Below are 17,978 nucleotides of genomic sequence, written 5' to 3' on the forward strand. Positions count from 1 at the left end.
TGAAAGCATCTCTCCCCTTTGATTGAAGATGTTCTGATAAAACGGCCTGACTTTCCATATCATTTGGATGCCAACTGTATTAAAAGTGAGACACTATAAACTCAAGAATAAGAAGAAAGAAGCTGGGTTGGGCCAAATGACTGTGGTTCTAATATGGAAAACTTTCATGAAGAAGATATGGAAGGATTGAAAGTCCTTTTTCACCCCCTCAAACCAGCCCAACTTTTAGAAATAAAAATTGTCAGCATGCATCAGAGATAATCATTTCACCTTCTAAAGATGCGAAGCTTCAGAAATGTCAAGTGACCAAACAAGTATGTGCAGAAATTAACTTTTTTATTATATATCATATAATGTAGTAGTAAAGTTTGTTTGAAGTGCATGAATAAAAAGTTAGTGAAATTACAGGAGGAACAATCTATATAGCAATAATAGGTGCATTCCCTGTGCATCTGAAAGAAAAAAAAAAAAGAGTTTTCACTCATTTTGGCCTAAAACTTAGTGTTCAGGTTCCCAGGATTCTGACAACAGAACCCGGATAACGCTGATTAGAACCATAGGGGCTTTACAATAAAAGCTAAAATATTGACCATATGATGGCAAAAAGTCTTATTTTGTGGTTAACTTATTCTCTTCTAGCTACTCTCTGATGAAGTTGGTGGTGCTGTAGAGGAGGACCGCCGCCTCCTGGACGAGGAGCGGGACCGCTCAGCGTTGTAGGTGACGTGCTTGTCGTAGTTCTCCATCTGAGCCTCAATGAAGTCTCTCTGCTGCTGTCTGATGGTCTGGCTGAGGAGCCCAGGGAGGGCGTGGATGCTGCCAATCAAAGTCTCTAATTTGGTTTCCAGGGTAACTATCCTCTTCTCAAAGTCTTCGCTCCTTTCATTTAAGTCGGAAATCATGTCATACATGATATTCTGGGTCTGAAAAACAGGATGGAAAAGAAATTAGAAACATGACTAAGAGGTTCATAGACTTGCCCTAGAAGTAATCTGCAAAGTCCTAGAGCTTTAGGGTTGGTCTCTTGGTGGTGACATCCGGTGTAACAAGGTGTCACTGAACTGAATGGTTACCTTGCAAAGAAAATTCCATATGTTGCTCAATGCTGAGATTTAGAAATTGATTGACATTGACTTTAACATTGAAAACATTGATTAATATTGAGATGTGTTACATTGATTAGACAATTGACTTGGTTCAGTTTCAGAAAATTTGTGGTGCAGCTACAGCCTATGATTTTAGGTGGTGTGAAGACGGATGAATTTGTTTCAAATTTATGTGTGTGTTTTAAGGGTGGTCACAAAAGTTAGCACATCAAATGCATTTTGCCACATGTAATAATAAGGCAAGGCCAATCTTTCAAAAGACTAACAGATTTAAGGAATAATAAAAGTACAGATGATTTGGAATGTAAAAAGATTTTGAGGGTGGAATATAGATAAAGCTCAGGATTTATCTGAAGAAGTGATTTAGTAAATTAAAGCAATAAATTCCTAAATACATTTTGTTGTCTTGCAGTCCAAATCATAGACCACTCTTCATTGATTCAAATAGATTTTTTTACAGAAAAATTTAGAATAAATAATAAATTCTCAGAATAAAAGTTCAGGGAGATACTGAAGTTGCCAGTCCACCTGTGGGTATGGCTTAATCGGAGCTAAGTATTCAATTCATAAGTCTGATTCCTACTTATATTTTCTGAAGTAGCCAAGAGATGGGACTCCAGGGTTGATCACCTCAGAGGGAAGGACAGAGATGTTAAACTTGTCTGTTAATCCTTTGCCCCAATCTTCCTTCCTTTTGCTTCAACTCACCTTACAATATATCTTCTTGTCTTGCTTCACAACCTCTTAAAGATGATAAATGAACCCCATTAAATGGAAGAACTATTCAGAACACAGGCACCTTGTTTAGTTCTGCTATGGAGACAGCCTGCCTTAGCTGTATTTTCACTGCATACAACAAGTGAACACTATCCATTTGATCAAAAAATTCTGAATCCTATGGCATGTACAGTCCTGTCATCATAAGAATGGCACTAAAGAAATAATTAGAAATTGCATCTTGCCTTATAGATGTACTCTTGAAGTCCAATTACTTCTCTACATCACATTTCCAAAGGGTCTATTTTATTTATTTATTAAAAGAATACCCAGTTTTATCATTTAACCTAGGAGTGATGCAAGAACCTTCCACAAAGGAGGGCAATATTAATCAAGGATGTCTTTCTACCTGCCACTCTGTGCCACCCAGCTTAATTACAAGCTTACTCTCCTCAGGTAAGTTAAATACCTCACTTATGTTCACCTACTTATAGTAGGTGCTACTGATATACATGAAAAAGAATATAATTTAGATGCATTATTTAGTGACATGAGGCCAAAGGTGTAATTGTTATAGATTATACTTAAGGCTATAGAAAGAACATAGCTGATTGTCAAATGTAGAACAGAACATACAGATCTAATTGAAAGTTGCCTATTTCAAAGCATTTGTGGTAAAATGCTGGGAGCCATTAGCCAAGTAGGTATGACAATTTCCTTGCCAGCGTACCCCATGTTGCTGACATGTTGCAGTGACATTGAATGTACGTGACCTTGCTCAAGGACCAAGGCAGATTACGGTGTTCCCGGTTTTAAGATAATCCTGTTTAGGGCGTTCCCAGTTTAGGTTCCAGGTTTAAGGTTTAAGATTATTCCTGCTGGGAATAGGGCGTATCCTGCTGCCTGAGTTCCCCTTGAGTTCTCACGGGATTTAGACAGTATATTTTGGAGACAGAAGCCCAGTGGAGGTGGATTTGGGCAGAGAACGCGGATTTGGGAGAGAACGTGGATTTCCCCAGAACGTGATTGTAGACGGCTGGTGTGAGTTCGGGAATAAAGAGTTGCTGTTTGAATCTACAAGCTGTGTGGTGGCTCGTGATTGTGTGCCCAGCCAGACTGCGGCATTTGTGCCCAGCCAGACTGCGGCAGTAAAAGGCTAAAAATGCATATGTTATTCTATTATCTCTTTTAGAATTACCTCAAAAGGATACAGTGTATTGATTATTGATATTCATTTTTTTGAGAGTGGATTTTACTGGGGGAAGAACAATTAAAAATTCAGATAAATCTTTTAAATGGAATAGAAAGACTAGATAATTATTAACATACTTTTAAAAAAGTATGATTGATATAATGTGATGTAAAAAGAGCCATAAAAAAGGTCCATTTTTTTTAAAGATAACTTTTAGGATGCAATTTTTGGGAGTCTTTTTAAAGTTTCAATTTTACATTCTTAGGACTTTGTTTAAAATATATAAAATTTTATTGTTGAGTTATATTTAACCCTGAACCTCATAGTCACATCTGAGATGAAATTCTGCTCTCTCAGAGAAGAGGTTTAAGAATTTCACTTGTGTTTATATGGTGCCTCTAAATTCACTACAAGTAGGAAAGACTTTAGAATGGGGGTTGAATAATGTATATGGAAAGAGAGCATATTAAATTAGAGTTTTAGAAGAGTGCTTTTACGATGATGGACCTTCAATTCTGGGTGGTTTGATGAATTAATTAAATTTGTGGTAGGATCCTTGCAAAGTATTACTAATGATTGCATAGTAGTCAAGAGATGGGACTGTGAGGGCCAAGCACCCTGAGTCTTACCTTTGCCAGATCCACCAAGGTATTTGCTTGGTCATTTAGCTTCCTCTGCTCCATTTTCACACTTCTTAATCTAAAAGACAGAATCTGAAGTCAGAAAAGTTCTCTTCTTTCTTGAGGTATCTTATGGCTTCCAAAGAGCATGCACAAAATTGACAAGAGCAAATAACTGCATGGATAATGCCTTGTATTTTGGGGTAAAGACCATACTGGTTATGTGTCTGGTACAATGAGAAGCATGCTTCCCCAACACCGCAAAAAGGAAAGGAGAGAGCAAGAGATGAGATGTCCTCAGGACAACTATTACCAGGTAAGTTGAATTCAGAAAGGCTCATAAGGATTTAACCATATGAGAAAAAGCCAAAACATTCCTTAAAGCCCCAGTATCGTGACAAATAGACATAGGAAGAAGTATGCAAAGCAACTGGAATTTCATCAATGTTGGAGCAATGAGCACCTTCCTATGCCTACGTGACTAGATACAGGTATTAACCCTGTTTAGTCTGAAATGAATTGGGTTAGGTATTTGAACCTGATGAAAACACAGTGATAAGTGAGATTCTTATTAACAAAAATAAAACTTTTATTCAACCAGCAGCAAGATAACTCAAGACACATAATTCTCGTATTCTTCATTGTATTTCACTAGATGTTTATCTTAAACTGCCATTGAATTTGAAGGGAGGCCAGACCATTTCCTTGGGAGAACCTCTCTTAATTTTTATTGTAGATAAAAGTTACAACAAAGATCTGATGGATAGACTCTCTATTTGTAAGGTTACTTTCAACTACTTTAAAATATCATTGTATGTATTAAGTCAAAAGGCCACTGTTTAAAAAAACTATCCTTCTGAATAAGAAATGACTATTCTTTATTTATTGTATTATAACAAATACTTATTCAGTGCTTACTATGTCCAAGAAATTAATATTCTTTTCCAAGAGGAAAAGTGGTTTATTGTTCTTTAAGCAAACATTTCAAAGCCTTGCTCCCAAAAGAGAAATGGGTCCTTTTATGCCTCTTTGTGAAAATGGGGGCAGGGGGATCCACATCAGCCTTATTTTGCTTGATGATGAATCACTTTACAAAGTAGAGTTTTAATTCTCAAGAAAGCATTTTGCTATTTTTCAATTTAAGGTATAGTAATTACATGGCAGGAATAAAAATTCACAGGGCAAGATTTTACTGCCAGGGAGATTTTTGTAGCACGTGTTCATCATGCTCAGTGATTTTGTTCTAAAGCCTGGATACTCAATATGTCAGCAAATCTGCTTTGCAGTGAAGATTTGGTTCCTCTGCCAGCAAGTTTGACTGACACCTACCTCCAACACAATCTTTAACAATCTAAAACAGTTTAAATTTATAACTTGTCATTGAGACTGTGTTTATTAGAATACTTGGAACAAAGTTCACTGGCTTTGTGCATTATAGACATGGAATAAAGTTCTAGTCTAAGAGAAATTTACAAATGTACTTAAATCCAATATATGATTGAGAAAGGTTTGATACAATTCTTGATGTATACCTTTTAAAAGAAGCAGAAAAACAAAACCACTTTAAATATCTGTGTGTCATTCCAGAGAAGCTAGAGAAAGCAGCTATGTCAGATGGGGGCTCTGTCCTCACTGGCCCTAATTTGATCTCTGGTTTCTTCATGTATGAAATGAAGTATGTTAGATGAGGATAGTGTTCCTGGAGTGTTGGATTTATACCAACAGAGTTGTTATCTATAGATGACTTTAAGTGACACTCAAGTAAAACACTTAAACAATATTAAAACAGGGGGAGATACAGTTATTCTCTTTAATTCTCTTCCAGGTCTTGCTTATGGCAAGACAAATGTCTGAGGCTGGTCCTGTCCAGTCTTAAAATGGCCTGACACCTGCTCAGAGATTTCTAGCCCATGGCTAGAAACTAATACTAGAATTTCAATTGCCAATTGATTCTAACTTTACCTCTCTTTGCTGTGTGTGTGTGTGTTTAAATGATAGAGATTTTGTGTGTGTAACGCTGAAGATTGAACCCAGGGCCTCATGCATGCCAGATAGGTGCTCTACCACTGAGCTACATCACAGCCCTACAATAGGATTCATATCAAGTTTTCTTTTAAGTAATAGTACAGGTAGACTGGAGTTTGGGGCTTTAGACCAGAAGCCTCCAGCAATCTGCCAACAGAAGTCATATTGAACTCTGAAAATCAGGTGGGTGGTGGCTCCTTAGCTGAAGTGGGCATTTCGTCTTAAGTCAATGGAGCCTAATTTACTTCTCTTTGTCTGACAGTAGAATTTTACCCATTTTATTTTTTGCTAATCTGGAAAGCTGAAATAGAGTAGCCCTGTTTGATTGGAATTCCTTTAGTTTTCTGAACTTAAATTATCTTGTCTGCTTTTTATGCTGCTGTAATGTAGGAGAGCAGTTGGGAAAAGGCCTGCTAAAGCTGCAGCTGCCAGAATAAAAGGTAACATGCAGATATGTATTATACTTTTTGTCCCCACAAAAAAAAGAATAAGAAACATGTTGATTTCTTCCTTGTGAACTTCACTTATCACAGGAAAATATCATGATTTTGGATCACATTTCCATAGCAGCAATCAGACTACTAAAATTCACAAATAAAGGATCCGCTGGGTGCATGCAGCCAGTAGAAAATTCTGCAAATGTTGAAAGGAGCGGCTCACACAACTTACTTCCGAGCTCTATTTTCATTTTGTTGAAATAAAAAGACAAAACAAAAGAAAAGAAACTGTAAAATATTCTGGAACAAAATAATACAATGAGGTGTTCAGTTGTGCACAGGGGGCTCGATTCATTAGCTGGAAGAACCTATTATGATTCTGTAGGATTTGGACATACTGGCCAAAGAGAGAAACACTATTCAATTACATCACCATCCTTCTTCATCGCTACCATAGTTCCCCCACCTGAAAGTGCATGACTTCCTCTTGAATCAGAGTTCAGAAGGAAGAGCATGCATAAGATCAGCTTGGCCTCTTGCTACTTGTTGTTCAAATAAGTGACAGAAAACATTTTTTGCCTAATAGGATATGGTTAAAGGGACAATGACATTATAATGTGATTCCTTTTTCCCTAGAAGGGAATAGATCTTTTCCAAATTGGAGCTATTCAGGAGCCTCTCTGTTGTGTAAATCATGTACACTGGATTTTTTGGCTCCGAGACAAGTCCAAGGTGATGGATGGGTCCATAGTCAAGGTAGAAGAATGAAAAATTTAAAGCTGCTACCAGAAAAAGGGTTAAAAGACAAAGAGAACATTTCATAGCATCAAGTGAAAAATCCAAGAGAGATACTGAAGAGTGATTAAAACAAGGGGAGGAACTGGGAGAGTTCATCGTCCATCAGAGACAAGAGTGGTCATATGCTGGAGTAGAGAGGCCATAAAGTTTGGAAAAGAAAAAGAGTTGAGCTAGAGGGGAACAAGCAGAAGGTGGAAGAGCTTCTGAAAAAGTTATCAGGGCAACTCAGAAACTAGGAGAGGCCAGGAGAGCTCCATCAAATGAATTTAGTTTTTTTTCTTCAACTAGTAAGATCTGATTTCACCCAGTGTGGACTGATGAGGCTGCAGGTCTCACTGGATCTGGACGGTGGGCAGTGAAGGCCACGCCCTGAGGAATCGAGCCCTGTGTGCTTTCCTTTGTGACTTCACTCCCCAACTTCTAATACAAAATTAAAATGAAAACTGATTATTTATGATTAGAATAAGGCTGCCAAACCCAACCCCTTTGTAAATGTACTTTTCCCCAAAGCATAGGAAAACCAATAACCACCAAGCTAATTCGTACAAATCAGAACATATTTGAATTGACCGAAGCTTATCTCTAGAGCAGAAAGAATGAAAAATGCCTGCAGAAGCAGAATCACAGGGATTCCTCTATCACTCTACCCAAAGTATCTTGCTAAAGGGCTCCAATTAGCACAGCACCCTTAAGATAGGGTAGACGTGCTACTTCCTAAAATTAGCTTCCCTGAAGAACTTTAAAAAATATATTTTATTATAAAAAATTTTCTAACTTACACAAAGTTGAAAAAGAATTTTATTGTCAATATCCATACATTCTCCCAAGTTTTTGTGTGAAGAGTACTCAACATTCAAAGCCTATGACAATATGTAACATTTTACAAAAACTGTTGCAGCAGTTTTTGTGGATTTGTTATTTGAAAATATCAACAGCATCAAAGTCAGATCACATTTGATAGGTTACACAACAGAATGGAACACAAAATCCTGAAGGAAAGAGATTTTCACTTAACACACAGACCAATCACACATGCTTGATCCATGTCATCTCACATCCTTGGACACATATCTTCTCATACATACAAAGACAAGTTTTTTGTTTTTTTTTAATGTACTCAAATAGGTGAGTATCAAGTAGTAAAAAGAAATCTCCATGTGAAGCCGTTGTGTGGTTTTAGGTGGACATGACTAAAGTTGTGCCTGGTGAGTCCCTTGGGGAAGAGGTGTAGCCTCTGACACAGGAGGGAGCTCAGCATCTCTTGGGGGTTCCATCTCTTAGGTCTAGACTTCAAGGAGTCCAGATGTCTAGCTATGCACTGCTAGGTGGCGGTTCTAGCTTAGTAAGCTACTGAACCATGGGGAGCTCTCTTGTGAGCCAGATCTAATGTAAGTTCTTCTCTGTGTTTTCCCTCTGACTTGAAGTCTTAAAATTCTAGCCCTGTTTTTTCCTTACAATAGAGGAAAGGCATAGTTGTGTGTCTAGTCAAGTCACAGAGCTGAAGGAGAAATATCATCCTCTTTTAGAAAGTGTGTTGGTGGCAATAAGGGAAGAAGCATGAGTGAGTAGCTGTGAATAGTAATGAGAACCAGCTACACTACCATATGTGCAGTTCCCTCTACTTAAAATCTCAGACGAGTACTTCAGTTTTATGTTCATTAAGGCAGGCAGAATCTTCCAAACAAGTACACACATGTGCATAACACAGACATAATCTCCATTATTTTTAAGGATCACGATTTAAGCAGGGCAGTTGGATGGATAGGTGAAAGGGTGGGAAATGAAAGCTTAGTGAGTCTTCAGAGAATGTTATGTATGAATTAACTAAATATGTAAAATAAAAATGCCAGCTTTAGAGCTTTCTTGTCTGTTTCTCATGGTATATATAGCCAAAAGGCCTAGTATTTACCATCCTTTCCATGATTACCCTGGTGTAGGTTTCATGAGGAAGTCACTTTTTTGAGCCATAACTGTGACCCTGTGTGCACTTCCCCATGCAGAAAGGGCATTAACAGCAAGTCTGCAGAGCATCAGAGTCGGGCCCCACTGAGTCATACTTACAGTGAAGATGCTGTCATCCTGGAGGAGAGAGACCCTGGGTTTCCAAATTATCATCGAATCTTACGAGGTACTGAGTTTTGCCTTCAAAGTCTATCACAGCTATATGATATAGTAGTGAAATGGCATGAAGGACTTAAAGTGAATAATGGTATCCTGAATAAAGTCAGAATAATGATACAGAACCACAGAAACCATAGGAAATCTAAAATCTCTAATGAACATGTAGCATATAAATAATCCCCAAATTTCTGATTAAGAATTCATTAAATATTCAAGTATTAAACAATTATCTACACTGTAGTGATATAAAGAGCTTGGACAATATGTTGAAAATCCAGATAGATCATATAATGTCTATTGCAGTAGACACAAGCTTAGCATCCTGCAGCAAATTGTATGAATAACTACGTGAAATGAAGAAACACATTTTAACAGAAATTATTGATTCTAAAGAGAAACTGAGAAGACATTTGAATGAGTGGCTATTCTACTAATAAATTATTATTAATCATAAAAGGAACTAAAACTTTTTTCCCAGGATTTCAGTGATGGGATTATTAAAATGCCAGCAGATGTCTTTTTGGGAAGAAACCTGACAATGTTTTATCATTCCTCATGAAAAAGGAATAACTAAGTGCAAGAATCATGCCAAAGATTAAAAAAAAAAAAAAAAAAAAAAATGAAAGTGGTACTTACTGATGAATAGCTTGCAAGAATTTTCGTTGATGTTTTCTTACTTTTGCATGATCTATCTTTTTTACTAGCTTTGTATTTTTGTAAATTAGCCATGTTTCCCTGAGTACATTGGCAGCTGCGTTTTTCACCTGTTTAGAAAAACAAACGACAAAGAAGCAATTGATAAATCCCAGGGTAGAATTCTTTGCAACTTTGCTGAAGGTCATATTCTTCCTCTCGAGGATCATGGTGAGCTTTATTTAGTACTTAGTACTCAAAAGAGTATTTTTCTTGAATATGTGCTCTTTAAAAGCATCTGTGTCGGGGAATAATACTTAAATATGAAGGAGAAACTACTGATCTTCTTCTGTACTGAATTCTGTCCTGTTGCATCAGGAAACTTTTTTATTCAACTTTTTTTTTAATTCGGAGGTGCTTATTCTCCCAGTCTTTATTGCAATTGTTCTATGTTCTTCATTTCCCTAGAGAGAAGGGAAATGCCAGAAGGCCAAGGTTAATCCTGCCCTTTGCAAGCTCACTTGGTATTTCTGGCTGCGTACTTTGGTAAGGGCACATTTCCACGGCTGAAATGTCTGAGTAGACTTGGAGTTTATAGCCTCCCAGAGTGAGTGAGCAGTTTGTACGCTTGTTAGCACACTTCGATGAATTGACAAAGACCCTGTGCTGTCCTGATTGTGTTTGAAATTTAAGTATACTGCAATTCAAGTGGATGGCACAAACATAAAGGATGAAAGCATTGCAGTAACTGTGGAAACTGCAGCAGATGAATGGTGTATCCATTCACTTGCTTTCTTGATTAAAATCTTCAAAAAAAAAAATCCTGGAAGCTGATAAAGGCCTGGTCAGGACAGACATTGTCCTCTTTCTTGCTCATACTGTAGGCTCTGGTGACCCAGAGCTTCTACTTGGGCTTATTGCCAATCAGTTATTCTACAAGTTGCTTCATTTAATTCTTTTGAGTAATAGACAAAGGATATTTCACAGAGAAGCCATAGGCTAGTAAGGTGTGAAGGGGTAGAAAGAAATCTTCCAAGAAAGGCAATGAGGGGGACTGGATCCTAAATTCTGGAGTTTGCACTATGTCAGATTGCAGTTACTAGGGACCCTCTTTAGGACTTTCGATTTTTGTAACATGAGAAAGCTAGAAATAATGATTACAAAAGTCCTCTCATTCCTCTGATTTACAATAAGAAAGAATCTTAAAATTACACTAAACCTACGAGATAACTTTATATACATTTTTACTTTTGCAAGGAAAGCATCAGGTTTTATGACTAACTGTACTGGTAAGTTTTCTTTTTGAGTGACGTTGCAGGGCTAAAACCCATTTCTTTCCAGTAAAACTCCTTTTAGGAGTGACTCTAGTTCATAATGCATTTCCTCTGAATATCCATTAGACTGTGCATGGAACACTTCCTCATTCCAATAGAAAAACGATGGAAACATGCGGAGCACCAGTAGTGCATAAAAGTAATGGCACCACTCTGCAGGATAAAGTTAAAAGGACTGTGAGTAAATTCTTGGTTTCATCTTAGTGCTATGGAAACACCTTCATCAGCGTGGGAGCTGCCTTCCTGACAGCTCTTCGATCTGATGGCTCATCCTCATCAAAGGTAAGGGAAGGGTGTAGCATGAGTCATTGAGGTTTGAGGACCTTGAATGTACAGAGCAAGAGGTGGGAAGAAACTGGACAGCAGTCCCTGGGTGAGGGACAGCTCTTTTAAGAAGCACAAGTTCCCAGCTCTTCAGAGCGGCTGTAGAAGGCTGGAAGATTGGTGAGGGCCCCTGATGGATGCTCCCTCCCTGATTTTACAAATTGGAGGAACAGAGAGGGAGTGTAGATCTCAGATTGGTCAGGCAGCAGGAAAACCAGGCAAAACACCTGGATTAAAACACAGCAGTTAAATTTGGTTGTATTCCCATCTACAAATAGCAAATCTCAAATTATTTCTAAAGTCTGTAAACTTTTAAAAAGGTAAATCGCAGCTTATCTCTGATGCATTTTAAATAATTGATTCTTTCTCTTGGGATAGGGGTTCCTTTCAGCCATTCCCCACCATCTCACACCTGGGTGGGCAATGCCTCAAGTCTCATTTTGCAGGATTTGCATTTACTTAAGCACTCTAGTAGCTGACAAGCTTAAAAGAAAATGACTCCTCATCTAAAAAAATCACATCCCTACAGTTCCTTTTAAAAACTTTGACATATGTGAATTTACTTTGAGATACCCCTTTTCTAACCCCCTAACAGGTTTTCAAATGCAGGAATGAAGCATCATGTTTAACTGCTACTTTTCAACAGAAAAGCCACAAAATGATGTGTGCCAGAATCAAAACAAACAAAACCACTCTGCCTGTTCCTAAGATGTGTTCCTAATGGGTAGGTCTCCTTGTCTCAGAGTTGAAAGGAACAGAGGGTAGTGAGAAGACAGGGTTGAAAGCATTATAGAAACTGCCAGGAAAAACTGGGAGAAAAGTAGGTCCTCGAATTCTGCATGAGAAGGAAGTTGATTTTGAGGGAAAGTTTCTTCTTCCTCAATTAAGAGCCCTGCCATAAAGTCATCTAATTATGTGACCCTGGGGCTTTTGTAAAGTCTCAGAGGGCAGGGGTCAGGTAGCCTGAGTACAGTGTTTTCGGCATAGCTGGCATTAAATGAATGTCTAAGCTATGAATTGAGCATGATAGCAATATGTAATTTATATACAGAAACATCTAGTCATGAATGACACACTTATTGGCCAGAGGATCCTTAGGATAAGAAGAGTAGTAGCTCAGTGGTAAAGCACTTGCCTCGCATGTGTGAGGCACTGGGTTCAAACCTCAGCACCACATAAAAATAAATAAAAATACTGTGTGTTCATCTACAACTTAAAAAAAAGAAGAGTAAACAATTTTGGAGAAGCCATCTAGGTTCAAAATGAATCAGTGAATTTTCATTATGAACTGAATAAGGGTATATTGAACCCCTATACCATGACAATTGGTATAAGGAGATTCAGAGATCTAAGAAAGTGTAGTATGTAGAAGGCAGATCAGTGTAGCAGGGGGAGGGAGGAAGGACAGGAAAAGGCAGGAATAGCACAATGGAATTATATTTATGAATATAATAGTGAATTTCACCTTTATTATAAAGCATTGATTTAAAAAAAAAAAAAACTATAACTAGAAGAAAGACCAGTAGAGTAGAGGAAAGGAACAGGAGGAGGGAAAGTAGAAGCACTGGGGATTGTAATGGAGCAAACTATATTCCATGTGTATATGATGTCAGAATGAACTCTACTACTACTATGTAACTATGATGCAGTAATGAAAACATTAAAATGCAGTGCAGAGCCAGTTTCAACAGTGCTTACCATGCTATGTCTTTATCGAGGAAATCTCACGATTCTAAAACAAATTAATTGGGCAAAACTATGTGAAATGAACTGAATTCATTCATATTTTTCAAAAAACAAGAAAAGTGAGGGTAAGGACCTTTGTTACTAGGTCTCTCTTCTCTTTTGACTGATGGTCCTATAAATATAAGAACATTTACTCTGCCTCTCTAATACTCAACTTTAAATAAAATCATCTACCAGAAAATTTCTGAAAGGCATATTAATGATAAGGTATTTGATAACAACTTGAAAAAAGAAAGGCTCTAAAAGAAATGATACACTAGAATAATACCCAGATACCTTAAAACAACTCTCATAAAGGTCATGAAATGTGGTTGCTTCACAGATAATTATAATAAAAACTATAACAGTACTTCATAAACCACCAAAGCACTTAGAGCAGGCAGACTTTAAACTGAAACTTTGATACAAAGCAATCTGATATAGGTAATGGAAGAAGCATTGTCAAAAAGTCTTGCTCCTTGTATTTTTCCTTGCTTTTCACTACTTAAAGTTTTCTGTTTATTTTTCTTTCTCCTGCCTCTCTCCTCAGAGGCCTTTTCCACATAAGACTTACACTCTTTGCAAGTTGGAAGGCAGTACACTGGGTGCCATCTGCCCTCTCTTATTTGCTCCCCTCCCCTGTCTCGGTTCTCCTTAGGAGCAGGTACCTGGAGCCTAAGGGAACGCTGTCACTGTGGAACAGGCAGAGCCCAAGGATCTGCTCCTTGCTTTTTCAACCCATTGGGCTGCAAAACCAAGGACAGTAGAAAAGCTACATAGAGTAAGTAGTGGAGATTTTGCTAAGAGACACCCAGGGAACAACAGGATGTAACTATCATAGTGTTTGTATTATGGATCTTATGATTCTTAACAAGATTGGAAATGTCCTCAGAGGATATTAATATGCACAGTTATCTTGCTGCTATGGGTCATCCAGCAACTTTAAAAATTATGTCAGCATTCTCAACTTGTTTTCAAGTTTCTTTCCAATAAGAAGATATTCTGTTGGGACTAAAATTCCAAGATTTCCTCTTGGTTCATACCTGAATGAGTAGTAGTAATAATAATATAAAGATACAGCATGGTGAACACTGTACATGTAAAGTGATAAACATTACTCAGTAGCTTGTCCTGTCTTTCTAAATGAGGTGACAAATTTTTGGAATCATGCTTTCATGTGAAATCTTTAGATTAATCTGGGTTTACGTACCTCTTGGCCATTTAAAAAAATTTTTTAGTAGTAGATGGACATAATATTTTATTTACTTATTTTTATGTGGTGCTGAGGATCAAACACAGTGCCTCATGCACGCAAGGCAAGCGCTCTACTACTGAGCTGCAATCTCAGCCCCTTTTGACCGTTTTTGAATTATAAAGTGTCATGTAAATTTTCAGAAGTACACCATCTCCCTTAATACTGGTGCATAATGAATAGTGTGTTTTACCTTCAAATGTAGCGTTTTACGTGGTTCGTGTCATACAGAGAAATGATTTCTTTATAAAATTGTTCCCTTGAAAATTTGTGTATGGTGAATAATTTTTCATGGAAATTTTTCAAGCCTTCCTATGTGTGCCCTTACTGAATTGAACAGTTACATTTGTTCCTGGGAAAGTAACTATTATTTTAATATTCATATATTTTTCTTTATAGCATTACATTCAGATTTCAGAATATCTATTACTGTCAGGCTGTTCAATTATGAAAAAATATTATTTTAGGGAATATTTGTATTTTTAACCTCTTTGTAAACTATAAGTGGTTTGCCAGTCCTTATTTACTCTTGGATGTTCCTCAGAAATCATTCATAAATTATCATTCAATATTAGAATTTTTATTCAGAAAGTTAAAATTATAAATGGGTCTGTTTAGAATTTCCATAAATAACCAAATGGAATTGAGTTCCAAGTAAATGATACTCATTAAGTTGATGACTTAGTATAAAATAACGGAGAGGACTGTAAAAGGGCTTTTTCATATATTGTGTTGAGTGTCATAAACCAGAAATTTATGTTTTATTTCAATGCTATTTCAACATTTATACTTATTGACATCTTGTCTATAAAAATTGATCTGTCAGCAACCCTGCTTGCTAGAGAGATTTGAGTACTAAGAATTGCTGCTTCACTCTTAAGTAGTAATGAGATGCCAGGCACGGTGGCACATGCCTGTAATCCCAGCGGCTCAGGAGGCTGAGGCAGGAGGGTTATGAGTTCCAAGCCAGCCTCAGTAACTTAGTGAGACCTTGTCCCTAAATAAAATATAAAAAGGACTGTGGATGTGGCTCAGTGGTTAAGTGCCCCTGGATTCTATCCCTGGTTAAAAAAAAAAGTAATGAGATAACAGAAGTTTGAAAGAATGTGAGGTTTGAAGTTAGAATAGTACCTCTTGCTGAAAAAGCTTTCTACAGGCAACCTGACATCTGACACTCCATGCAACATTAAAGAAGTTTATCTAAAGTATACCAGAACTTACAACAAAACACTGTAACATCAGAAAACTGGTCAGTTTGTAGAAAGGAGTTCGTTCATTAAAACTTACAGGAAGGTCATTTATATCCTGGATCCATAATCCTTTAGAGAAGGCCCAAGAGCAACATGAAGAAAAGCCCAATTGCATTAATTCTCTGACTCCTAGAATATAATATCTTAGCTCCTCAACCTTGGCAGTGAACACAAAAACCCAACCATATTTTGTACACAGTATATTTTGACCACTGAATATATAGTATTACAAAGGAGAAAAGTTATAATAAATTCATTGGATTCAAAGAATATTTGTTCAGAAATTTTGTCCCAGTCTCCTCTTTTAAGATGTCAGAGCCTTGGGGAATAACAAGTTGAGGTGACAATTCTTAACTATAGGTGCCTTTGTCCCTTTAGGAAGGTCAGAGGTTAGAGGCAGTGCTAGTGGCATCTAGTTAATGCAAGATGTGCTGATCAACATACAAAATGCATAGCATAGTTTTTGTTGAGAAGATTTACAGGATAAATGAATGGGCTATATGGTGTTTTTAGGTATTTTTCTGCCTAATATCTTAAATGTGGCATTAATTTTTGAGAAAATGCATAACCTTTATAATAACAATTTTATGGAGTACACAGGTACTTCAGTGAAGTGTTCTTTGGATATGGAAAAACTTATGACTCTTATGCAACATGCAGTACAGAACCCTATGGACCAAGCACATGATGAAACCTGGATTGGATGTGGACTAATAATCTCTTGTGTCCTCTATTCAGCCCCTCATTTACCTCTCTCCTTCCAGGTATTCTAGAAATGTTCATGAATTTTGAGAAAGGAATGAGAAATTGGAAGAAAATGAGAGGAAATCATGGGGTGGGGATACAATCTGAAGTGGTAAGTCTAAACTGAAACTACAGCATCTGCAATTTAGAGACTTGATTGTTGAGTTCAAATGTGAACCTACTACAGTAAAGTCTCACACTAGCATCTGAAAGGTAAGACTTAGCAAAGCAATTGGAATTCATGTTTCCATTTCACAAATGTAAACTGTATAAATAAATATTTGCATGAAAATGACTGCTCTACTAGAAAGTATTTACCAAATGAAACAAGACCACTTTTTAAAAATTTGAGATGGGTTGGCCAGGTTGGCCTCCAGTTCCTGAGCTTAAGTAATCCTCTTGCCTCAGCCTCTCCAGTAGCTGGGACAACAGGTAACTGCCTTGTGCTCAGTTAAACAAAGATTCCTTTTACATCTACAACTAAAATCGAGCATGAGTGAAACCCTGAAAGTTGGAACTGTGTTTGAAAAAGCTATTGATTCCTTTATGGATAAAGTTACAAAATGACAATGAATTTTGTTCTTTCAATGACAGTTGTTTTCCACTTTAGGCAATAATGACTACTATAAAATAATTTTATTTTTGACTTTGATGTTTCATGTGGTTATTAAGAAAGGCTAAGAATTTACTCTAATAAAGTGTCCCCCCACAAAGCTTTCTAACTTGATGTAATCAGAGAGAGCAAGAGAGTAATAGTACCTCTCTCATAAGGCTGTTGTGTGGAGGAAAGAAATTCGCACTTGACTTAAAAAGAGGTTATTCTAAAATGTGAACAAATGGAATTGATTTCCAGAAACGCCTCAACTTTCAAACCATGTCATTTCAACCTCAGATGTCAAAAGCCATATTTCCCAACACTGAATCGGTGTGGTAATATTTCCTGGAAGGATAGGTGGGTGATAACTTACTCTTTTCGTCAGCTGAGTATCCATCATGAAATTGTGCACGTGCTTTTCTGCTTTGGTAAGTTCTAGCTTTCTTGCCACTACAGCTACCACCAGGGCTGTGCAACCCGCACCCTGAAAACAAGAAGAAAACCCGGAAGAGTTACTACAGCCTTAGCCACATTAGAAAATGTTTTGTAGCAAATGTATTAAATTCCTCAACATATTCTTTGGTGTCTTCTGTAAGTATCAGAGGAAAGTATGTGGTTAATGAATGGAAGTGAAAAGGCTTTAAATGGAGGGTTAAAAACCCAGTTCACCTCTACCAGATGAAATTAATGGCCAAAAAGGAAACTGGCTACATTTTCAGATTTCTTTTAAAAAAATATAGTAAATCCATCATATCCTTAATAATAATAATAACAATAATGAGTTAAGTTAGCATAAATGCATGGATTAGAAATATATTTTTCCTTAAAGAACAGTGCTCCATAATCATCTCCCAAGATGAGACCTGCAGGCTTGCGGCCAATCAACTGCAGTACAGCAGGAAGGAAAGAGACAGATGATCTCAGCATGCACATAACCTCAGACTGCTCAAGTGTCAGTGATCTGAACCTGGACAATGGAAATATGTGAAGTCATGCAGGTAAGGGATAACCATCCTGATATTTTGGCGATTTAACTAGTACCAGGAATAGCATGATTCACCTGCATTTCGGAAAAAAATCATCAGTGTTCCTTTTCGAATTATAG

At 37.2% G+C, this 17,978-nt stretch overlaps 1 protein-coding gene across 2 annotated transcripts in view; it reads right to left on the minus strand.

Moving 5' to 3' along the window:
• Positions 1-319: 319 nt before the first annotated feature.
• Kcnn2 (potassium calcium-activated channel subfamily N member 2) overlaps positions 320-17,978 on the minus strand; it is a 422,891-nt gene continuing 405,232 nt past the window's right edge. For both annotated transcript variants that reach the window (XM_046465845.2, XM_046465846.2), the window contains 4 exons: positions 17,247-17,357; positions 9,653-9,780; positions 3,645-3,714; positions 320-923 (listed from right to left, as the gene is read on the minus strand). In XM_046465845.2, coding sequence (XP_046321801.1) covers positions 636-923; positions 3,645-3,714; positions 9,653-9,780; positions 17,247-17,357 — 597 coding nt within the window. In that variant the 3' untranslated portion in view covers positions 320-635. The remainder of the gene's footprint in view (positions 924-3,644; positions 3,715-9,652; positions 9,781-17,246; positions 17,358-17,978) is intronic.

Source organism: Marmota monax, unplaced genomic scaffold (assembly GCF_021218885.2).
Source record: "Marmota monax isolate L192 unplaced genomic scaffold, Marmota_monax_Labrador192_F-V1.1 WCK01_AAM20220418_F8-fsc00097, whole genome shotgun sequence".
Taxonomy (NCBI): Eukaryota; Metazoa; Chordata; class Mammalia; order Rodentia; family Sciuridae; genus Marmota; species Marmota monax.